Source organism: Pyrgilauda ruficollis, unplaced genomic scaffold (assembly GCF_017590135.1).
Source record: "Pyrgilauda ruficollis isolate IOZ18807 unplaced genomic scaffold, ASM1759013v1 scaffold24, whole genome shotgun sequence".
Classification (NCBI taxonomy): Eukaryota; Metazoa; Chordata; class Aves; order Passeriformes; family Passeridae; genus Pyrgilauda; species Pyrgilauda ruficollis.
Genome location: NW_024523648.1, coordinates 17,574,901 through 17,599,268, shown reverse-complemented (window position 1 = coordinate 17,599,268; position 24,368 = coordinate 17,574,901). Strand labels below are relative to the sequence as shown.

At 39.6% G+C, this 24,368-nt stretch overlaps 1 protein-coding gene across 3 annotated transcripts in view; it reads right to left on the bottom strand.

Moving 5' to 3' along the window:
- Positions 1 to 441: 441 nt before the first annotated feature.
- Positions 442 to 24,368, bottom strand: part of SASH1 (SAM and SH3 domain containing 1) — a 529,880-nt gene continuing 505,953 nt past the window's right edge. For all 3 annotated transcript variants that reach the window (XM_041469752.1, XM_041469753.1, XM_041469754.1), the window contains 10 exons: positions 23,528 to 23,599; positions 21,016 to 21,159; positions 18,694 to 18,829; positions 17,648 to 17,817; positions 16,334 to 16,543; positions 15,500 to 15,650; positions 12,886 to 12,999; positions 6,121 to 7,256; positions 5,433 to 5,564; positions 442 to 4,638 (listed from right to left, as the gene is read on the bottom strand). In XM_041469752.1, the coding sequence (XP_041325686.1) occupies positions 4,378 to 4,638; positions 5,433 to 5,564; positions 6,121 to 7,256; positions 12,886 to 12,999; positions 15,500 to 15,650; positions 16,334 to 16,543; positions 17,648 to 17,817; positions 18,694 to 18,829; positions 21,016 to 21,159; positions 23,528 to 23,599 (2,526 nt within the window). In that variant the 3' untranslated portion in view covers positions 442 to 4,377. The remainder of the gene's footprint in view (positions 4,639 to 5,432; positions 5,565 to 6,120; positions 7,257 to 12,885; positions 13,000 to 15,499; positions 15,651 to 16,333; positions 16,544 to 17,647; positions 17,818 to 18,693; positions 18,830 to 21,015; positions 21,160 to 23,527; positions 23,600 to 24,368) is intronic.

Genomic DNA, 24,368 nt, shown 5'->3' with positions numbered 1-24,368 from the left:
ACTCCACAGCATTGTACTCGTGGGCCCTTCCTCTGGGTTCACCAATTATTCATTATTCCACTGCAAAGTGGTAAAGCTCCCAAGGGGAGATCTGGGAGGCCTCTCACACACATCTCACTGAGCCCAGCAACTGGACATTCACAGGATATAACAGACAAAGTTTAGACTGTGCTGATGCACATCATTTAATTTAACAGCTGCTTCTAGTACTGAATTAGCAAGGCTTTTAATATTTTAAAATTTTTTAAACCTTTTCCACCTGCTGTAAATGTGCTGAGAGTGGTTACAGGGAGAGGAACTAGAGGCTTGGTAAGCTACAGGGTGAGGGCCAAAGAAATAAGCAAAAAAAATTACATCACCGGACATCAATAACATAAGCACTCAACAGAGGATCTGTTAGCAAAATTAAAAACAACAACAACAAAAAAGAGAGAGAGCATGGAAATTTATTTATTTTTTTATCTATGAACAGTATGACATATAATTATAGACAAGTTTTGATACACAGGAAAACCCTTTTGTCAACCTTTTTTTTTGCTAAATGAAACCACAATAATCTTTACACATTCATATTTTGTTTTTTTTTTTCTTTTTTTCTTTACAATACACAGCTTTCTTGGGTTGAAGCAAACTGCAGGACATATTGAGTACTGGTATATTACAGCTACTTACATCATTTAAGAACAGCAAATGGAGAAAAATAAGTTATTTAAATATTGATTTCATATACAGAAAGTGCAACTTTGTTAGTTGTTACATAACTTGCTTGACAGTTTTGATTCCCCAAAGGGTGTCAATTAATGCTAAAAGTATCTTGGACTCAAAGTATTATTTATTCTAAAAATAATACAGTACAACTGCACAGCTGTGACTTGGTGAATCGACCACTATTGCTGCTCTTAGACATGATGGCCTGTTCAAATAATGCAATGTTTAATGCTTCTGATCATGCTCCCAGTCTGCATCCACAGCCAGGCTCATAGAAGAGCACAGGGAATTGTCAGCTGGGGAGCAACAGCAGGTTATTGATCAAAGCATATGATTATGATGGCATTTGGTAGCATTTTGGGCTTGCTGCTTCTATTGTTAAAGAGCTGTCTGAGTTACTAAGATACAATGGATAGATACTTAACGTGGTGAGCCTGAGCAGAGCAGATGAAGATTCCAGCAGCAGGTTTCTTCTGTGCTTTGCAAGAGTTAATGAGTGAACTTTTGCTTAGAGCACTAAAGGGTGCAAGAAGATGCAAGAGGTTATGGCTCTCGTAATGCGCCACCTCACCTGCTTGGGGAATGCCACAGGTCACTGAAACCACAGCAGGGAAGCTCAAACACTGAGAAGCTTAAGGCTTTTTTTTTTGTTTATTAGAATATAAACTAAAACTGTAATTCAAGTAAGACTACAAAGCACAGTCTATAAAAGAAAACAAAACAAATATTAAAACTCATAAATCTCAAACTGCTCACTCCAGTCCTGATGGGTGTGATTTGGTTTCCCTGGGTCACATAATCATTTAAAAATAATAGATTTACAGAGTTTGGCAAACAGGTTCAGCTTATTCCCATAATTCTCCTTCTGTTATAAAAAGACGGGGAAGTGATTAATATGGGAGAGCTTTATTATATGACTTGTCTTCCCTGCAACACAAGGAAATTTGTTTCCTTTTTTATTGCTATAGTCAGCTTGGACTTTCCCCTCGCTCCTATATAACTGCTTGTCCACTTACTTCTACTCTGTTCTGGTCCCTGCTAGCAATCCCAGGAAGTCTCAATACTCTTTCCATCTCCTGCTTACTGATAGTCACCATGTAAGCCTCAGAGAGGAACAAGAGAAAAATAATAATTATTAAAAACCCACTTAATTATATTTTTTTCTTTTGTTTTTTAGAATCATAGAATATACTGAGCTACAAAAGGGGACCCTTTCAGTCCAACTCCTGATCCCACACGGCACCATCCCCAAGAGTCACACCACGTACCTGAGAGCGTTGTCCAAACATCTTTTGAACTCAAGACAGGCTTGGAGTAGTGACCACTTTCCTGGGGAGCCTGTTCCAGTGCCCAACCACCCTCTGGATGAAGAACCTTTTCCTGATAGCCAACCTAAACCTCCCCTGACTCAGCTTCAGGTCACTCCCTTGGGTCCTGTCCCTGGTCACCAGAGTGAAGAGATCAGTACCTGCCCCTCTGCTTCCTCTCCTGAGGATGTGCAATGAGGTCTCCCCTCCATTTCCTCCAGGCTGAACAGACTCAGCTGTTCCGCACAAAGCTTTCCCTCCAGACCTTCTCCATCCTCGTGGCCCTCCTTTGGATGCTTCCCAATAGCTTGATGTAATTTTTGTATTCTGGTGCCCAAAACTGCACACAGGACTTGAGGCAAGGCTGCACAGATTTTCACCAGCTGCACAAAACATGTCTGCTGTATCTCTCCTGATTCTGTCATATCAGAACATGCTGCTTATCAGACACCAAGGAGAATATTAAAGAGCTTTGCTTGAGAACAATTTCAAGTTGCATCAGTGACTTAGTTGCCTTCATATGATGATATGCAGTAGGCACTGGTGAAATACGAAATGTGGGAAGCTATCAATTCTACCAGAAGGCAAATTAGTTATCATCTGTAGTAAAATGCATATTCATCCACTTAAAACATGACTGTGGAAGGGCCAGATATAGTAAGGAATCATGGAGTAACCACAGTCTTTCATTCATCAATCTGACAGCATTTTATCAGAAGTCATTAGCTCAGTATGAGACTGGAGTAATTGGGGCACCAAACAGTGAAGTGCATTGTCTGGTTTTATAGAGTAAATTGATGTCAGAACTGATACTGGAAACAGCCACACATCCCGGCCTGTGCCCAGGTTTCTATTCTATCTCCCTTTACCTGCCAGACTAAGCTTGCTCTGTCTTCCACAGAGCATTTGCCCTACAAGAAGCTGAAGGACACACCACATTTAGACCCCAAAGAAAAAGCTGGTTATGTGCTATTCATGATAATTTGTATTTGGTATATAAAATGTGTACCCAATATAGAAAAATAAAATCTATCATTAGTCACATATGCAACTGGAACGTTTCACATGGAGTTAGGCAGAAAAATATCATAGCATCATGAAAAATGGTTCATTACATTTGCCAGAACAATGCTCTTTTCCAGTGAGAGGTAATATTAATGCAGTGGAGTGTTCTAAAAATCACAGTGTTATTCATAAGACTATCTGGGAATTTTCTTGTCCATGCAATGGAATTACTGGGTCTAATGATTTCTGTGGGACACAATTTGCTTTTTCAACGCAAGTGAATTTTCATTTGCAGAAACCCACTGTTTGGAATCAATATGGTCAGGATACCAAGTCAAAGCTGCAGCATAATGATTGACAATATAACACAGTACACAGAATATGATTAAAATGAAAAGCAGTTACATATATACAAGGCAGTATATCTTGGAACAGTTTAGTAACAACAGTAAATGCAAACTGTAGTGAACAAGAAGTTAACCTGACAACCGAAACCTAGCATATCCCTGCATTTGTAAAAGCACTTCTACAACACAGGAGATGTTATGATGAGGCATTTTATCGAAGCTACTTCAGCTGGAAATCACCCTAAATGCAACTTAAGTGTGACAGGTTGAAACAAGGCTTGCGAAATGTGAAAACAGGTAAAGTGAACACTAGGTAACTGCTTAAAAGCTTATTTTAAGGCAAATAAAAAGCTGATTGCTGGAAAGCAGTTAATAAAAATGACCTCAGGTCTGTACAAATAAAAAGAAGCTTTCTGACTCTCTGTGGGTTAGTTGCATTGAAGTGACAGAGATGGACCACACTGAAAACTAATTTCAGTCCATCAACTTCAGCCTAGCTAAAGGCTTCGTAGCAACAGCAAAGATGACTGGGGAGGGCTTTGTGTTTAACTCTAGACTGCTGTAATAAACAAAAGACATTTGCCAAACAGCTTCTACTGGAATTTGCACCTTGATTTGTACCTGGTCTTTAGGACTGATTTCAGGTACCTGGAACCTAGATGTACAAAAGACCTGTTACTAGTATCACTATCACAAACTCGAGGAAAGTGTGCAAGGGTAGCTTAATTCTGTGAAGCTGTCTGATTCTCAGGCCAACCCTGTGCAGTTTATGAAACAGGAATACTTTAGATGGGAGTGAGGGGGGAGGGAAGTACCACATCTATGTTACCTGGTGGTTGCCTCTCTTCTCCTTCAGTGGCCAAATACTTTCATATCCTTTGAAGAAGATATCTGCCTGTCCTGGGGAGCCACTTCCTTGATCCCTTTAGCTATGTGAAGTGATTAGAGTGGTACTGGTGCAGGAAGGAGCAGTGGATTCTCAACCAGGCAATGTCACACTATGGAGCATGTTAAATTGCCTCTGGATCAAGAGGTTTGAAGAGTCTTGCTGCTGCCAGGAGCTTGCTTATGTGCCTTTCCTCTGTGATGCCAGCTTTTTGAAGGCAAGTTTGTGACAGAGAAGGCACTTTGCTCAGTGTGTTGAATCCTGCTTCTGTGAGCAGGCTAGAATACATAGGCAGACCAATGGAAATCAGCCAGTCAGACACAGAGGTGATGAGTCCTGGGGATACAGGTTTACGGCAAATTTCTGTGAGTCCTCCACTTGGAATCTGGGGAGTAAAAGAAAAGAAGAGAGAACCCTTAATGTTAAACACATCTGCTTGTTTTACAACAGGTCCTTTTTTTGTTTGTTTTCTCTCCCAAACGGGTGGAATTTCATAGCAGATGTTCTAACTTCTCTCATGTCACATTTGTCAGTATGAGAGTGGTGGGGCTGAAAGGTTCAGATCCCTTGGCCAGAAGCACTGACAACAATTTTGGCAGTATAGTGGGCTGACTTTCATGTACCATTCTGAATTAGTCTGAGATCAGTAAAGAGTACCCAGTAGTAAGACTTTTCAGAGTGATCCATTTAATTTCTCAGTAAGGCAAGAGAATACCAATTTTGCCTATTACCTCCTCCGACAGACCAAGTTCTCTCAGAAGAAGCCATTAAAGTTTTTGATGGTTTCTCCCTTCTGCTTTTGCTAAGGAGAAGTAGACACTAGTATAGGTTAAGAAATGAAAAAGGAGTGTAAAACATTTGAAATTTTAATACAGAAGCATTTAATACCTGCCATCCTTAGTGAGCAAGTCTCTGTTACCACTGCTTGCAGTCTGCTTAGACTTTTAACATCATTATTTGGTCAAGAGAGGGCTATCCACTCTCCTTTTAACTACTGACTGTCCTTTGGGATTGGGGGAGGTACCTCCTGCCCCTGCAGTACCTCTACCTATCTTGTACCTGCTGGATGAATATAAGGAGTACTTCTGTACCAGGACATCTCAAGTATTTCCCTTTACTACTAGCCAGTCCTTTTAAAAGTCTGTTCACAAAGAAAATGTGCTTTATGGAAATACTCACTGCCATGCGATGCTGCTTCCTCAGCTGCTTTACCCGGATTTGGTCCATGTTTGTAGCCACATCCTTTTCAGGCTGCTCTAAGTCTTCAGAGTACCTCTGTACCAAAGCCTCGGGAATGCCACAGCGACCATGCTGAGTGTTCCCAGCCAGACACAAAGGAGAGAGGACAGGTTAAAGAGGTGTAGCTATAGAGACCAACCAATACAACAGAAAGAGAGCAAGGATGGGAGCAACAAGGAGCTTTCCTCAAGGTTCCAGGAAAACTAAAAAAGCAATCCCTAAAAGACTCCTTCCCTCCCCCCACTACAAAAAGACATACTAATTGATGCTATCAATTCAGAGTTTCTTGGAAACATAAAATCTAATAATCACTTCCTTTTTCAGCTCTACTCTCCCACATTAGCAGAGAAAGACACATTCCCATGTCCAGTGCCACCAAGGCACCAGTGGTCTGAAAAGATGAAGGTTCAGAAGAAGTCTGGGATTTCTGAGTCCCCTACAACACAAGAACTACTTCAGTCATAAAGTCTGATAGCAAAGATAAACAAGAGCTGTAGAATGTCTAACGTCCCAATGATTGTTGGTTTATCTTGGCCAGTTACCCACAAAAAAATGACAGATACAATGAATGACAGGCTGTCCCTTGGAATGCTAGTGGAATAAAATCACTGCAGTGATTACCACTTACCTTGTCTGAGTACGGTTCTTCAGTAAGATCAATCTCTTCAGACTGAAGCTTATTTTCTATCACCATTTCCAGATCCATTCCTCTGCTGCAAGAGACTTTCCTTGCTGATGCAGGACCAAGCTTTACCACATGCTGCTGAACACTAGCAGTCTCTGGGAGCTCCGACAGCCAGGGTGGCAACGGGCTAGGAGGGCTACTGGGCTCCTGTTCAGAAGATGTCCTATGGGCAGGTACTCCATGACAATCAATGGGAGTGGATGAGCTGGTCTTTTTTACTGGCAAACATGGTGCTTCTAAACTTGAGTGATTTCCACTTGTGGTCATGGGAGGATGATATAATCCATTAGAAAGGCGTTCTCGGCATTTTTTGGCAGGGACAGGTGGTGGCTGAGAAGGATTTTTTGGTTGCATTCTTGCCTCATTTGTGCTTTTTTGCTCAGCTTCTAGACCTCCCTTGAGGACTGGAGCATAATCAGCCCGTGCAAGGTCATGAAAACTTTTACTCTGTATTTCCAGAGGTGTCCTTGTTGCATGATGCATCACTAAGGCAGGCTGAGCTTCACAGTTTTTCAGGGGGAATGGAGCAGGCTTTCCACCTGCATTCTCCATTACAGAGTTCAATTCCTTAGCTTTTCCCTTCTGAGAATTAGCAGCTCCTTTGCCCTGCTTAGCCATGACATCATCTACCTTAGAGCTGCCTCCATGAGACTGAGGCGGCAAGGCAGAGCCAACTGCCTTTTTAGCTATATCCAGTGAATCCTGAGGAAAAGAACCTACTTTCTTGTTAGCGTCCTGTAAGTTAGTATTGGGTTCTCCCTGGAGATCATCCAGTGAGTGAGATCTTGGCCATGTATCTACACCCTGGGGGCCATCCAGAGTTTCATAGCTTCGACACACAGCAACTGGTAAACTTCTGCGGTTCTTCTTCAAAGCCGTGACGGCCAGAGGCTTGACAGAGCTCTTCAGAGCACGATGTGCACAACCCAGCCGGCTTTCTTTTTCACCTGGCTGCAGAGTTTCTGTTGACTTGGTCAGTGGAAGCGTGGGATAATTTGATAGCTGGTTTCTGCTGAAATCCCTAAAGCTATGCTCAATTGCTGATTTAGAGGGTGGAAGACAGGTCCTTCGAGTTTTACCTAGGAACAAATAAATCCACCATTAAAAATGAAATCTGCAGCATAATAACAGATCCCTTTCAAATGCTTCAGAAACAAAATTTTTTATTCCCTTTTTGTTAATTCTAAGTGTAGAAGAACTCAATGCCATTTCAAGCATAAAGATTTGATTTGAACTTCAGCTTTATTAGTAACTGTTATCTGTTAAGTGAGATACATCCAAAATACTTAATATCCTTCCTACTCTCCAACTGGCAGAGATTTGAGGTTTAGCTCATATAAACCTTGTTCAGTGTAGAAGTACTGTATCCTTCAGTTAGAACTGATACAGTACTCATTGTACCAAGTGGTTTGACAGGCCCCCCTGAAACACCTCAGAAGATGTACATTTTTTTTCATAGTCTCTAATCTTAGTACATAAATAATATTCATATTTTAATAAAGTGTAATAGTTTGCATAGGATTTTTTTTAAAACACCCTGTCTATGAATTTTTTAATTATATGCCAATAGAGTTATTTCTTCTTTTAAATGAGCAGCAAACTATTCCCAATGGCAAAACAGAGAGCAAGAAAGAGCATGAAGACTGCTAAACTTGCAGCGATGGCAGAGTTTTACAGAAAAAGATCTTATGAGATGGAGAAGTGCTTCAAAAAGGAGTTTCAAGTGTGACTAATGTTAGTGTTAGTCTCAAGCCATAGTGTGTACTTTCAAGCAATAAATGCTTTCTTGTACTGTTTGCCTTTAGACTTTATCCTGCTAGAAATCCAGTGCTTGGCTTTTGAGTAATATACACTGTTTACCTTGCACATGAATGAAAGAACCTGTTTAACCTAAAACAATAAATACCTTGTTTTCTCTTGCCTCTTACTCTGCTTAAGGAGTTTGAAAACTGAAGTATCCAGAAAACTAACAAAGAAAATGGAGGTTACACTCAAGGAGATATAATGAAAACAGTGCCATCAAAAGAAGTTAAAATCAAGGTGAGCCCATAAGGACCAATGCGAGCACATAGCAACTCCTTTCTCAGAAGCTGTACTGCTCACACTTCAACTAAAGCTAAATATCAATGCTAGCAGAGACACATCCCACACTGAAGTTGTCTCCGTTGCTGCTACCTTGAGTTCAGGTAACTCAGAAAAGTAGCAGAAAGACCCTCTCTGTCTGCATCCTTCCATGAAGCTAGGTCACTGCTGAAAATAAGTTGCAATCACACTAGAAAGACGTGTAAGAAATGTTACATTCATTTTTTAGTGCCTCCAGGCACTAATGGCAATATTTAATGAGCATGGAAAGGAATGTTCTCTTTCCATTATTCATATTTGCTAGCACATGCCTGACTTGTGCAGTAGTTCACCTTATTGTCTGGGACTTGCTGTCACAGCTCATGCTACAAAATCATGTGCCTTCTTTTCAGTCTGATATACTGATCAGGGGTTTCACGGATTTTAGGAAGGCCCACTCAGGAACCTCAGTACTAGAAGAAAAGTTGTGGAAAACTCTACTGCTGTGCAATATAAGCTCTTACTGAAGCCATAAGGGTATCTAGTAAGCAGCATTTAATTTCTTTAGAAATGGGGTCTGTCTGTGTAAAGGCAGTAGCCTGGGAATAGAAAAAAAAAATAAAAAGAAGACACGAGGAACAGAAAATTAAGGGGGGAAAAAAAAAAGAGAAGAGAAATTTTGTGAAAGTAAAATCAAAACTTTAGTTCACTCCAACCCTGTTAGGCATACATACACAAATGAGGTGAGAATGGGAGGAAGTTCAAAATATTTTTTCTATAGCATATATAACCAAACATGCAACCTTTAAGCTCTCAGCTTCAAAATGGTTTAAAAGATAGTGCTGGGTTCAATTATACTGCTTTGTACAAAGGACAGTAGCTGAGAATGTAATTTGTTTTAATGTGATTTAAGTGAAGAGCAGTATCAGGAGGGGAGCTATGATTTATTTCTCATTTTTCATCTATTCCTTCCCTCCTCCTGACTGTCAGGTATAATTTCATTATGCTTCTGAGACACTAAAACAGGAAGGTAATATTTCCTGAAAACAGATTTTTAAATATATTGTAAAGTTGTTTTCACAGAGTGGAGAGTTATAGAAATAATGTCCACACATGCAACATTCCCTAAGAAAAAGAAAAGGAAAACGTTCTGAAAGGGTTAAAGTGTATAGCTAGTAAAGCTTAAATCACATTTTTAATGTTAGGATTTTTGATTATAACGCTTGTGATTTTTGATAATTTGGTATTTTGTTAATAAGTACAGGTACAGTTATGCAGACTAATGCCTTTCATAGGGCTGTAAACCATAGAGATATCTGTGATTCAAATGTGTGCAGAATGACACAGATACATGGGTAAAAAATAAGACTACAAAGGTGGTCCTTGCACCAAATGAATGCAAAGTTTATGTTATTTCCAGGTTCAGTTCAAGCTACAGGCAATATTTCAACTCCTCTGTTGGATGTTATGGTGCAATTCTTGCTAAACAAAGCACTGTCCATCTCTTATGATACTTCTTGCTATTACCATACAGGAAAGCAAAAGTTCCTTTGGATTCAGTGTCATCATGTGCCTCAGAAGAGAGGGGACTATCTTGGGAAATCCTTCTGGAGGTACCATAGCTACAGCAAAAAATTTTCAGCATTTCTCACAGTACTTTTTTTTCTTTGTGGAAGATGGTCCTCAGAAATTTAAGTATGCAAAACCAGACACAGAATGCAGTGTCCAAATCCCAGATTTTATTAACTTCATTTTGGTATTGCTTTCTGTGGCTGTATTTTGGGTGCATTTCAAACTGCTCTGTTGACACAACAAAGATGATGGCACAATACCAGCCTCATTGCCTCTTCTATTTATTACAAACTAGTAGAAATGCACATTACATTAGGCAATGTGGCCACCTGTTCTTTTGCTTCCTTTTCTGACTAATCAGGACTGAATCCCGAACTGCTTACGTTGCCTGCCTGGTACTATGGGAATTTGGGCATCAGTTTCTGATTAAATCAGAGAACACCCTTATCTCAACCTGATAAAGGCCTGGTTTGTCTGCTCATTCAAGACTGCACATTGCATGTGCAAGTCTTATCTCTTCACATCCCCCTGAAAAAACTACACAGCATAACAAGTGAAGAGTCCAAGAAGCCAGGCATGAACAGGGATGGGAATGGCCTATAGGGAATAATTAATAGGCCTTCTCAGACTAGCAAAGAGATGACTTGGGAGGGAGTATGACAGAGGTCTGTATACAGATACTGTTAGGTCTGGAGGATCTACGGAAGACCAGGGACATTCATAAAAAGTTTCAAGAAAATCAATGAATGCCAGGAAACAGCACCCAAATTCTGAAGTCCTTAAATGAGTCATTCCCCAAAACTGTCCTGGGAAGCATCAGATATGCATGCTCTGTTCTTATACCATTCTGTAGCTATCTGCTTTTGGCCAGTCCTGTGAGAACCAGATTTCTGATATGGTTTCCACATGCACCTCAGTCTGTTGACAGCTGCATGCAAAACAAGCCAAATATCTGCACCATTGTCACAAGTCTAAGGGACAGCTTGCTCTCTCTGCCCTGTTTCTATATGGACTAATTGCCTGACCATGGATGGTGACTTCCTGCTCTGAGTTTTTTTCATCTAACACTGGATAGGTCACAGACTACATGCTCCTTGCTCTCTGTGAATTGAAATAAAACCACAATGCTGCTCTAAGTACAGTATAGATACCTAAGAGAATGTCCAAGTATTACTGAAGTGGGACCCAGAAAAGTACTTAAAAAAGATACTCTTTTATAGCACATAGCAAACCATTTTCTAGCCAAAATGTAAGAGCAGCTCTGAAATCTTGAACTGATGCCAAAGGATCCAATATCAGCCCCAAACTGGATGCTGTACTATTCATAAAAATATTACGTATAACCATTCCCCAGAAAATCTGAAGACTGGTTTCTTCTCAGAATGCACTTGCCCCTTTATGAAGTGCAGATATGCACTTTATGATATTTATACCAGACAAGTGACTACCCTAAATGAGAACATACTGTACTTTGAAAAAAATATGCAGATAAACAACTGTGGACCATGAACTTTGCAAAGAAGGTAGAGTACTTTTCATATTAAATAGCCTTGACAAAATCTCTGAATGAATCAAATGCTCTTTTCATAGTGGTTTTAAAAACAAGCAGTAAATGCATTTGTGAGCAAAAATGATGCAGAAATGCATCAAGTCATACATAAAAAACAATATAAAAATCATCAGCATTTCACATTCTGAAAAACTCAGGCAGAAATATTAGTTTAAACATAAGTATCCAACCAGACAGGCAATGCCAATTGCTTTCTAAAGATTTTATTATATTGTTAAAATAAGGAAAATGTGCAGGCAGCACTTTAAATTTAGTGTTACAGCTATCATTATGATTGTACTTTGAGATAAAAAGAAAAGAAAATTGTCACATATGTCATATATTTAGCTATGATTCTATTCCAGCATGCCTACTGGATGTGGATTCCTATTCAAGTAAAAAAGCTTCCCCACTTTCAGGAATTTAGTATACTGTCAATTTCAGGCATTCAGTTTCAAAGCAAATTGCAATTTTCTTCAATGAATGGTTATTTTTTGGTGGCAGACTAACAGAAAATGCACATACTAGGAGTAGGATTCTTAGCTCTTATTTTAAACTGGAAAAATGGCCACTATAAGGGGTGTACAGAATCTGTTTATACTGTTCTTGGTGTCCTATATATGGTGAATCTTAGCAATGAATCCAGGCAGTCTGAGGCCAAGACATGGCTCAAATGCTTGGAGTGAAAATGCCCAACTCAAACCCATTTCAACTCTTTGAATATGTCATCCCTAATGACAAGTTTAGATTATCCCTGAAGTAAAACATGCAGCACAATAACACAGAACAATAACCTGTTTCTTCAGATCAGAGACAGCAATCTCTACTAACATCATCTGTCTTAGTAATTTTTCAGTGCATCACCTTTCACTGATGCAGGTTAAGGCAATAGGAACTGATAGGCAATGCTATCATTAGCATTTTTTTCATAGTTAATTTCCTTCCCAACTTGTCAATAATTTAACTTTCTAGTGTTCATACACTAAAAAGTCCTAAATCTCTGCAGCTGGGTTCTGATCAGAGGACGACGCAACATGCATCCCAAGGCAAACAGAAAAATATGGCCTAAAATAAAGAACATTTTTTCTTAAGAGATTTTGTATGGGTTCAAAAGAAATCTTCCTAATCTCAGTAAAGTTCAGAGACTTCTCCATTGGTGGTCTCTTAGACTTGGGCCATCAGTGTGCAAACAGTGCAAGCCTCATGAGGCACAGTGGCATAAGAATATGATTGGGAGTGGAGAAGGCAGGGGAATGGCAGTGAAAAAGACTGCTGCCTTAGGGACACGAAACAAAGACTCTTTGTGAAAGGGAATTTGTCTCCTACTAATGTGAATAAATAAATTAGCAACAGTAGCGGTGAAAACCAATGGCTCAAGCCAAGAGGGAAAGAGGTAGTCAGAGCAAAGGACAAAGTCAAGTAGGAAGTAGCTTGTGTTAGCTAGGGACAGGAGCAAAAGTATACGAAGATATCTACTGAAAAAAAATGTCTGCAGGAACTGTAAGGCTCATTGCTGTCACCATTACCATTCTCCAGGTTTTCACTGCTTTCGTAGCAGCCAGAATCCCGAGGAGAGCATCCGCTTAGGCCTTGGCCTTCAATGAGAAGTTTCTCCTGAGATCCTGACTGGTCGCTGTTACCTAGAGGATGTGAGAATACAGTGAAAAACAGGCAAACAGAAAATGCAGCTGAACTCAACCTTCCATTTCAAACACCATTATCTTGTGTGTTCAGAGAAGGGCAACACAGCTGGTGAAGGGTCTGGAGTACAAGCCTTATGAGGAGTGGTCGAGGGAGCTGGGGGTGTTGAGCTGGAGAAAAGGAGGCTCAGGGGAGACCTAAATGCCCTCTCGAATTGCACTATTGTAGCCAGGTGGGGGTTAGCCTCTTCTGCCAAGCAACAAACAATGGGACTAAAGGAAATGGCCTCAAATTGTGCTAGGGGAGGCTTAGTTTGTGAATTAAGAAAAACTTCTTCACTGAAAAGGTGGTCAGGTACTGAAACAGGTTGCCCAGGGCAGTGATTCAGTCACCATCACTGGAGGTATTTCAAAGACATGTAGATGTGGCCCTTAGGGACAGCTTTAGTGGTAGACTCGGTTGGACTTGGTCTATCTAAAGGTCTTTAGCAACCGAAATGATTCTATAATGTTTCCTATTGCATTACTTGTATCAGAAAAGAGTGAGCATTAGGAAAGCCATCACAGATGTTGGAAACATTCATCCTGTTTGGTAAATGATTAACAACAGCCTCAGCAAGAGTGTGAGGGAGCAGCATGGTACACAATGAAAGCAGAACGGAATTCCTGTGCTCCTCAGCTGCCTTGAGGCCAAGTTCTGCCTCTTACCACCACAGAAATTTAAAATGATTGTGTCAAAGTTCTTTCTAAGACTTAAAAAAATTCCCCAACACCCAAACCAGAAGAAAAGAGCTGAAAAGAACCAAGTCAAGTGAAAAAAAAAAAATCCTAACTCTGAATGACCTTCCAGAAGACCCAGAGGAAGGACTGGGACTGAGTCTGGAACATTAGATACTGTCCCCTAACAAAGGATGAAGGGACATGAAGGAGACTAACGGTGCCAATTCCTTCCTTCCTTGGTCTATGTAAAAAGCCAACACTCAAGTGTGGTCCATCCAGCTTGCATACACTGGATTCCAGGAATTTACCCAGAATTTTTGTCAGGAATCATATTTCATAAAGAAGCTAAATCTGGAGCTGAAGATACAGAAAACCAGTGTCATGATACAAGAGTACAATTTATGCTGTGGTAATTTTCCCCCTTGCAATGAAATGTCAGAAATGGCTACTCCAATTCCTACTCAGCACATGACAGGTAATTATAGGGTAGAACTATGTGCTGTTGCCCCTCCCAGATTCCATCTGTCTGGCCTCCATTTCTCTTTCTCCTCATCATCCTGACTTGGAGCTGGAATTTGTACTTTCCAACCACCAAATCTTCAAGTTTGCAAACCAAAATTGAAGGGTCCTGAAAAAAATTATTACTTCAGGGAAGTTTAGCATTCTAAATAGGTCTGCAAATAATGAAGAGAAGCTCATCTTAGGTGGCAAAAAGCTACTCTGATATAAGTGAAAAGAAACTAATTCTGTAACTGCAACTTCATTAGTAGCTAGAGAAGGGCAAGGAAAGAGTGGATTCCTCTTTGGGAAATGAACAAGAAAACTACACAGGCCACACAGCACTGTCTAAAGATATTCACCGCACATATTGCTGTAATTAAATTAAGCATTTCCCATTCAATAACAGCTGTTTAAATAGCTGCTATGGAAGTTTAAGCTAAAACATAGGAATTTGCACAGAAGCAGCTGAGAATGCCCTCACACAATCCATTCCACTGACTCTGCTTGGTGGATACCAACCTTCTACTGACACTTGGGGATGAAGGGTGAATTCAGTACTGTCTTAGGTTGCTGCAGCTAGGCTCTGCTTACTCCTATAATAACACTTGCATTTGACTGCCATGGCTTATTCCACTTTTCCTTGTCTTTGCAACCACTTGCCCAAGACCACATGGTTCAGTGAGCAAAACTGCACTGTTGTATACAGATAGGTGGGTCGCTGTTTTTCACTCTTTGCACTTGACTGATATATTTGCTACCTTTTAAAATTGCTGTGTTGTCATATACACAACCTGAAGCTACCTTTACAATCCTGCAGTTAACAGTCCAAGAACCAAAAGCATGTGCAGATGAAGTTAATTCACATTATACTTTCTTCACAGCCCTCTAGGCTTTGACTTTTTTAACTCTTGATAATCTTAATCTCTTCCCTGTAATCTGGAAATTTCTTCTTTCCTATTTTCTATGTCTCAGCCTTCTACTTTAAGTAGGTAATCTCAGGGTTTATTCTTGAACATCAGTATTCTAAAGTGTTCTGTGTTGTACGCTTGATATTAATTAAATAAGTTGGGTGGTAAGGTTTACACAAACAGAGTAATTCCAGCAGAACAAAAGAAGTCTTAGGTCACCCCTCAAATCTAACGTTACACAGGATTACCCTGGAAATAACTATATTAGGAGAAAAAAAGATCAAAATCCTGGAAGTTTTCTGGTTTTAAGGGGTTCACAAGGTTCTTGGCAGAGCTCTAGTAAAACAGAAAACCTCAAACATCCCACATACTATCATATTCCTGAAGAAGTTCCACTGCTGTGAGGAGAACAGCTCTGTGCTCAGGATCTCGGATGTTCAGTTCATCCAAATCTTCTTCTTCTAAAAGCTTAAAGGTATCCAGATCTTCATAACCATTGAACAGAAAAGTGGGCATGTGCTCCTGCACAAAGGGAAAAAAAAAGAGTGGTAAGACAACATATTTATTCAACATATTTTGTCAATAAAGATACTAAAAGAGATTTTTGCAACCAGCAAGAAAAGCAATAAGTTAAGTAAGTGCAAACCAATGCACAACAGCAAAATTATAGCATTTTAGTTTGCATAAACCCTGCTCTGAGTTCAGGGAGGTAGCTGTGCCAGAACTAGAATGCTGCACGTACGGTTGTGTTTGGAATGCAGTGTATTAGATGGCCTGGGTATCATGCTACCTGAAGGCACAATGTGGCATGGCTCTGTATGAGGGGAGAAGTATGAAGGGTGAATGACAGCCACACCAATTTATCCCAAGCACTTCAGAATACAAACATGGAAAAAATGTCCTCTTTAAATGTCCTCTTTAAATAACTGTTGTTATTTTACATTTTTGCTTGTCTCTGGAGTGTGCTAGCCTGTGGTCATACTGTGCAACAATTTATGGTGTCTGAGTGTACACGACTCACAGCCTGTGGCACTTCATCAAGCCTGATAGTTCTGCACTTCTGCAGCTAAGACCTGATTCAGCTAAGCAGTGTGACAGTCCTTAGGATTATGAATCTGGTAGCTTCCAAAACAAACAACTTCAAAGGTGTGGTCCCCTTCCTGCAAGAAAAAGTGAAAGGGTAAGCAGAGAGAGCGGATTTGGACCTTCAAATTGATGCGATCCAAGAGATCCTCAACTGACTTGGGCTGGGGTGGTCTGCTTTTTCGGCGTCTCCTGGTGGGCCGCTTCGGCTTCTCTTCCTCTTCATTTAACACATCCACATAGATAAATTTGAAGGTGCCAACTTTGTTGTTCAACAGACCCATCCAGGTGCCCATGGGGGGTTTGCTGATTATATCAATGATGTCACCTTTCTGCAGACCAAAGAAGCAAGAAAGCCGTTTAGCTTTCTGACAGATATTTAAGCAAATGCACCCACTTGGATTTCCATGTAAGTGGGATGGACAACACACTTCAGTTTTCAAAAGGTTAACCACTGCATTTGCAAAGATGTCTGATTAAACTTGTTTTACAAATGGAAGAAAAAGGAATTAGGTGATATGCCTCAGAGCAAGTCAACAAAAGATCCTGGAATGGACCCTAACTGTGCAGATTCACAAAGCTGATGACATCTCTGTACAGCATCAGTGCTGTTTGGTACAAAAGTCTCTATGCTAGCAACTACTTGAAATTTGTGCAAACAAGAACACACTCAGTATATATGAGCAGAATTTCAAATCAGATCTCCTGAGCAAAGGAAGCCAATGCAGAGGGAACCGATAAAGTTGCTTTTCCTAACGTGCTCCTGACCATAACAAAGAAATGGAAATGCAATTGCTTTTGCATGCCTCAAGAGATTACCTTACATACATCTGCTTTAACAGGAATTAGCTGCCCTTGGAATTTCAAGTAATGAATGTAAGGAGTCAGATAGTTTGAGTTGACTATAGCATAACTAAAAATAATCAGAGCTGATATCCAGAAAAATTAAAGGGTGGTGACCACTCGGTTAGCAAAGTATTTCAATATTAACTCAAACCAAGTTACATTAACTGAAATGCCTTTAAGAGACACTGTGTCCAGGTGATGCACATTTCTTCCAAGAGTTCTGAACATTTTTCCATTGAGGCTTATTTCATTGTGGCGGACAAAGTATTTTTCCAATCTTTCAAGTGAAACCCTTGCAAAATGGAAATGAGTTCATGGCACATCTTTAATTTTCCAGAAACTAAAGACACAAGTGTCTTTCCATGGGTGCAGAGAAACACTAGTAGTTACTTATGTTCTATAACATTTTGCTATAGTTCTGTAACTGCTATATAAGGAAATCTTAAATGTTGAAGACAGGTTAAAGGGCTTCAAAAACAGATATAAATTCACTAAAAGATTAAGAATTCTATAGTTATTGTAAAAAGGTCTTAATTTAGAATTTTAGCAAAATACATGTTTGACTCCTTAAAAACAGATACAGCTGGTACCTTGAGCTTCAGAGAATCTGTATCATAAGGACTCGGAGTAAAATCAGTGTGAACCCTGGCTCTTCCACAAAAAGGTCCTCTGTAAGGAGGCTCTTCATCGTCACCATCTTCTGATTTCACACTCTCTCTGTTGCTGGTTGAGGAATCTGTTGTACTCACTGTCTGACCACCTGTGTGAGAGACATAGTATCAGTTCACAAAAAGGTTTGTTTGTGAGAAGCTTCAGAGGGAAGACAGAAAATGGGTCTTCTTTCCACAAAACATGGTAATCAAAGTTAAAAGCCCTCAAATGTTGCTATTTCTTATACACACATGTGGATAGGAGAGTTAGCAGATCTACTCATTCCTGCTTTCCTGAATTCACCCCCTCAATATTTAAGCAAGAAGCTATTTAACAAGTGTCTCATCTATGGCCCATCACAAGAGATTGATGACATCTTTCTGGGAAGTTTTGCTCACAAGACGTTTCTGAGGAAAACAAGTTCTGAAACCTGCAAGGGGGTTCCAGAATCCCTCTCAAGCGCAGAAATTCGGTGAATAGTGTAGCAAGTTCACAACACGTGTATTCAATTTAGGTTTTTTCTTGTAGAGACAGTCTAAACCAAAGAGGTTTTAAATAGTACTCTTCCTTTAACTAGTTGATGAGAGAAATTCATGGTTTCTCTCGAGGGAGGATAGAAGGCCCATCTGGAATGCTCAGGAGAAATCCAGTGTAAAAATAAGCCTGTTTACTGCTTGATCAGTAGTAAACAGATTCATTATTACATTACATTTATGTTAGAATATTTATATTGTAATATCAGGACCCAGCAGATAGAAAGCAGGATTTCACTTTTGCAGAGTTCTGTATAAATATGAAACAAAAAAACCCCGCACCTTTGCACCAAAGAGCTTACAGTTCTTTGCAAACCCCTAATGACTAACCCATCAGCCTTTCCACGTTTTAACCACTGTTCCTGATTGACTTTCTTTGATTCTGCTTACGGTGGAGATCTCTGCTTCCTGAAGCCACAGAAATGTAGCAACACAATTACAACTGAACTTACTCATTGAGCTCTGACCGCTTAAGGAACTCCTCAGGCTCTCCACTGAGCCACCAGCTTTCAGCTTGGGTTTGTCCAGGGAGTCAGTGTCTGGTGGTGGCGACTGTGGGGAACCCGGCACGATCCCAGGGCTGGACTCCTGAAAGGGATTGGACCATTAAAGTTTGATAAATGAAAACAGGCACTGATGGGAGCTGCTTGACCACCTCCAAGGAAAAAGATTCTATTCTCCTGCTCCTTACCAGACAGGCTGAAAACTTCTGTCTACTTACTGAGCAGTACCCAGCTGTGGGAGAAATGATAGTGGTGATGGGAACAAACCGACCAGTCTAAAAAAGCTAGCATTGTAAGTAGAAAAAAAAAACCTTACACAAAACTCTCAATTCAAGGGTTTTCATTACACATTATATTTTTTGCCAGCAGTACCTGCAAAACAGCTTGTGCCAAATTTAGGTCTCTGAATCAGAATTTTGTACAAATATGAACACAAAAAAATCAGACAATGCAAGTGAGACATGAAGCAATGTTTTTGGGGTTTTTTTCAGTTATTTTTAATATCATTACTCATTTATCTATAAGAACAACAACAACAACAACAAAAAAAAAAAAAGAATTAGCTAGTGTTGTGTTGCAGAAACCACATTAATTCAAGCTAGAAAATGCAGCCTGTGCATACTACAAAAACTCATAAACATAAATGCATAAATATAAAAAGATTTTGCTACATGTATGTCCTGGTTGCTACAGTGTACAGTAGTTGAGACAATTTCTCTTTTCATTCAGTCAAACATTACAGAAAATCAAAAGGGTCTTTTCTCAACTGAAATTCTGCCAGCCTTTGTGAAGCACAGCACCGTTAAAACAAAGCAGCAGATACTTGTGGCCAGCATAATTTTTCCTTGTTTAATGCATGCAGAAAGAGATACTGGAACATACTTTGAATCATGATGCCTGAAAGTTATAAATATTCTAAAACAACTGTGCCATAAAGTTTGAAAACAAAAGAACTGTAGCTTGCATACAACAGTGTTTTGTGGAAATGTATGGCCATAAAACTTTTAGATGAGCACTATTATTTTCATTTTCATGCTGCAGAATCATTAGGAAAATCTCATCCCACCATTATGACTTCAGAGGAAAAGTCAGTCTTAGAGAGAGAGAGAGCAGAAGTATTGCTAAATCACTGTAAAGCAATTTCTCAAAGGATCCCTTTTTTTTGGGCAGACTTTGCAGAAGCACACTGTAAAGCCAGTCAGACACCAAACCCTCTTCTTATAAATATTAAATCATGTTACACTATAAAATATTTTCATTATAAGTTTAAATTAAATAACTGTAAGTGTAGCACTGCCCCAATTATGAATAAGTATGGCTAATAAACAGTTCTGCAGGAAAGGGATTCTGTAGTCACAAAGCTTGCCATAACACTGGCCATATTCCTGCCTCTCTTGATGCCTTTGGATTCTTAGTTTGGGGGTTGTTACTACAAATGTTATGAACTGCTCCTTTTACAGGCACTAAGGCTTTGCATGAAGAACAAAACTTCACTCCCGATTTCCCATGACCACGAGTGGGTCCGAGCCCACTGGGGGGCGGTGTTAACCAGGAAGAGCTTTGCTTTCCCAGCGGCTTTCCAACCTATTCCTTACACAATCCAAGTGGCGAGCCCGGTTTTAAACAAGTGCCGAAGATTTTTGACACTCCACTAAAGAAAAAGGGAGAAAGACAGTAATTGTTTCTAGGCCACTGAAATTCAAAGTCTAATTTAGAACTAATGTACTGCAGGTTTGCCTTTAAGAATAGACTATAAAAATCTGTAATAAAAGAATAATAGGAAAATCTTCTGTCAGATGCCCCTTTCTGACTAGACTGGGCCTTTGTTTTAATGGGCTGCTGCACAGGGCAAGATATGATGGAGAAAAGACCTGTAATGGCAGTGAAGTGCTGTGTATATATGAAGTTATGCTGGGAATTTAAACTAGGGTGTAAATTGCAGATTAAATATATTACTGTGACCCTGTGTCACAGACTGGTTCCCCTAATAAATTATTATAGAAAAGAAATGGAAATAGAGAGTGAGGTGTGTAACACCATCAACGACAGACTTCTGATGAGCTACTTAAATGAAAATCTGAAAATGCATTTTCCACAGTACTGGCATCTATAGGAAGCCATTTCACAGTGAGGGATTTTATAAGAACATAGGAATAAGTCACACCATATAATCTTGTTAGAAATTTCTTCAGAGATGCCTTGATGTGTGGGAATCAATATTGATTATCACTTCCACATTATTAAGTTGATTCCACTGCAGACCTTACATACCTGCTCAGACAAAGAGCTGCTGTATTTTTTTGACATCCTTTTCTTCATGGTTTCTTTTACAGACTTCACCTTTTTGCCCAGAGAGATACGGGAGGCAGAGGGTGATTTGATCACTTCTTTATAAACAAAGTCTCCTTCTTTGCCCTGCAAAATAAAACAGGGCTTAAGCCTTTTAAATAGAAGAGCCACTTTCCCCCTCAGCCAGCAGTTACTGCAGAGATGTCCAGGCAGACACAGGACAGCAGCACACTGTCCTGCTGCCTACTCCAAATTCACTGCTGAGACCTTGTGCAAACCACTGTAGCAGCCCATTGTTGCTTACTCTTAAGGCCTTATTTGTGAAAGTATTGTGTGTGGATGTGCTGGGGACTCTTAGGATGCCTTTATCCCCTTGAATTTCAGTATTTGATCTGATAGAAAACCCTACGTTTCAGGCTAAGCCTTTCTAACAGGACAAACAACAGTAGTTGTGGCTCATGTTGTTCAACGCTACAAAGAGTTTTAACAGGAATAAAGGTACCTCTGAGATACTAGCCAAATATATATCTGTGTGTGTGTGTGTATATATATATATGTGGGTATCTTCATTTGACTACCTATATTTACTTTTTATTTTCAGACAGGCATTCTGCTAACCTCTGTGGATTTACTATTCACCCTAAAAAAAACAACAACAAAAACCAAACACCACAAAAAAAAATGTACTAAATCCATCATGGTAGGTCAAACTTGCTCTGTTTTTTTTAAGGCACACAACAGGGCAGTGATGAACTAAATTAGCTGGTCCCTATATAGTGGATGACAAAGACCAGCTGCTTTGAATTAATTTAACCTTTTCTAAACCAGTTTAAGGTACTGAGCACTTACTTGTATCACAAGTACACAGTTAACATGGATCAGCTGACATTTTACCAAACTTGTATAATTCAGACCTTATTCAGATTGTCCAGGCAGGACATTAAACACAGCCTTATGTTCTACCCTGTTCAGGAACCACTGAGCAATGCAGCTCTATTAGATGTTCTCCATTGGCAAGGGTGCACCAAAAATCACAGCACAAAAAAGGATCAAAATCCATCTGGCCAAAGACATTGACTACTGAGTTTGGTCTCTCATCTGGTTAAGTTTCACTACAAGAATACAGCAAACCCTAAAATAAATGTACTATATTGTACATTAACTAATGTACTATATTGTACATTAAAGATTTATCTTTTTTTTTCTACATTTACGTATGTTTTCTACTTCATCAATGTTCTTACAAAAAAGTTTCTCTGAAATTCAACTGATACTTCACTTCTGACAATCTGCTGTTTTTCCCCTTAAAAATTGTTCATAATTACAACTTCCTTGGTAATTTTGATATTTTATCAGAAATTAAGGACAGCTTTTTGACTGATCTTTTTTTGAAAAAAATGTTCTACTTAATGGACTTATATGTTTTCCAGAAAAAAAACCCGCTTTGATCCGCATATATTGATCTAGTGCACTGCATCTCTTCCACTACTGATGCTCCCAGGGATAAATATAACACGTAGACTTCACACCTTCTTATATTAAAACAAACCTGATCAAAACAAGTATCTATGTTTAAAGATAAACTGTAAGTTCAGAAGTTAATTTGTTTGCTGAGTTGAAAATTAATGACTAAAATAACCACCCACAGATTTAGCAAATTTAGGGGTAATTTATGATGTAAAAAAAATAAGGCAACAAAAAACCTGTCCAAAAACCCCAGGTGACATAAAAAATGCTGGCATACAAAATGGTTGACAATTTAGACTTGATTTAAGTGGACAGGAAAGTTACCAAATCCAATGCTGAAGCAGAAAAGCATATATGGGCAAAAGGAAAAAATATGTTCGCAGTTTCATTTGATATAATGTTCTGGCTCATTTCTGTTCTGTTATTTTTGGCCACAAGTCAACCAACAGTAACAGTGGGATCAACATGACTAAAATAAAATGGAATTAATTCTCAGGGGAGATGTGGTTTTTTTTAAACACAAGAATGCTCTGAGATCAATTGCACAGCACCCAGCACAATGGGATCTTGGTCTACTACAGAGCTCTGAGATACAATGACAAAACTAATAATGAACTTCTTACATAATGCCTTCCATGCAAACAATTTGCAGATCTTCAGTGAAGTTAGCCTCATCATTCCAAATACTAAATATTTTTACCAAGGAAATAGAGCAAGCACATGTTTTGCCTTGGGTGATGCTCTAAGGAAGTCAGATATAAGAACAGCCCACAGATGTGCCCCCAGATCTGTGCTTTGATCACTTGTTCCTACCTCTTTACACATACTGTATATAAATACTTACACACACATGGATATGGGCGGGTATGTTATTCTCAAAGCTAAGGAAGTTTGAGGTTAACAAAGATGCTCTGTTTTCTTGGATTCCCAAACTATTATTACAGACCTAAATTACACTTCAGTCTACTATAACTCTACGGTGCATTTCAATTTATGCTATTTCAAGTCTGCACCTTCTCAAACTCACCATTTGGTCAGAACTGTTTCCAATATGAAGGGAACGATTTGTCAGATCAAAGCCTCCAAAGCTACAGGTTCTCTGCAAAAAACCGAGGATAGATAGTTTTATCACCATGATTAGCTCACTTGGAACATCTGCAATTTGGAGAACACCAATTGAAATACAAATGTCTGCAAAAATGGAAAGAAACAAACAAACAAAGGGATGAGAGATTATAAATCAGGAAATCTGTTGCAAGGCAATATGAGTCTCTCTTTTCCAGAGACAACTCCTTGGCCTAAGGTCTGCTGCTGTTGAGTCATCTACTGCCTACTCCTCTTTTTAAAAAGAAAAAAGACTTTTTGGTCTGAGGAAACTGTTGATCTTATGCATCAAGTTTTCCAAGGTGCTGGCAACTCCATCTCTTCACTCCCATCTGCCTTCATAAGTAAGTCCACAGCAGCACTGAAACAGAGAACCACCAATCTTCTAAATCTTTTAAAGCACTTTAATAACCTACCTTCTGAATAGCTGCATAGGCTGCATTTCCACTGAAATACAGGGAATCACTGGAAGCCTAGTAGGGTAAGCCCTTGGTAAGAGGAGGGAAAACCAAGCCCAGCTATCCATAAGCATTGTGTCCCCAGAGACTCAGCAAGCCCTGATTCCAGATTAGTCACTTCCAGCTTTTTCTTTAAGAGGTAATAAAACCTGACCAATGACCAACCAGCTGCACAGTACTCAAGCAACTGGCCTTGGCAGAAGTCTCGTGGGGCAATGCAGGGAAATGAAGGTATGGCCATTACAATTAACTTGCACAACTTCAACTCTGGGCTCTGAGCGTGGTTTTGAAGACAGGCAGATGCCT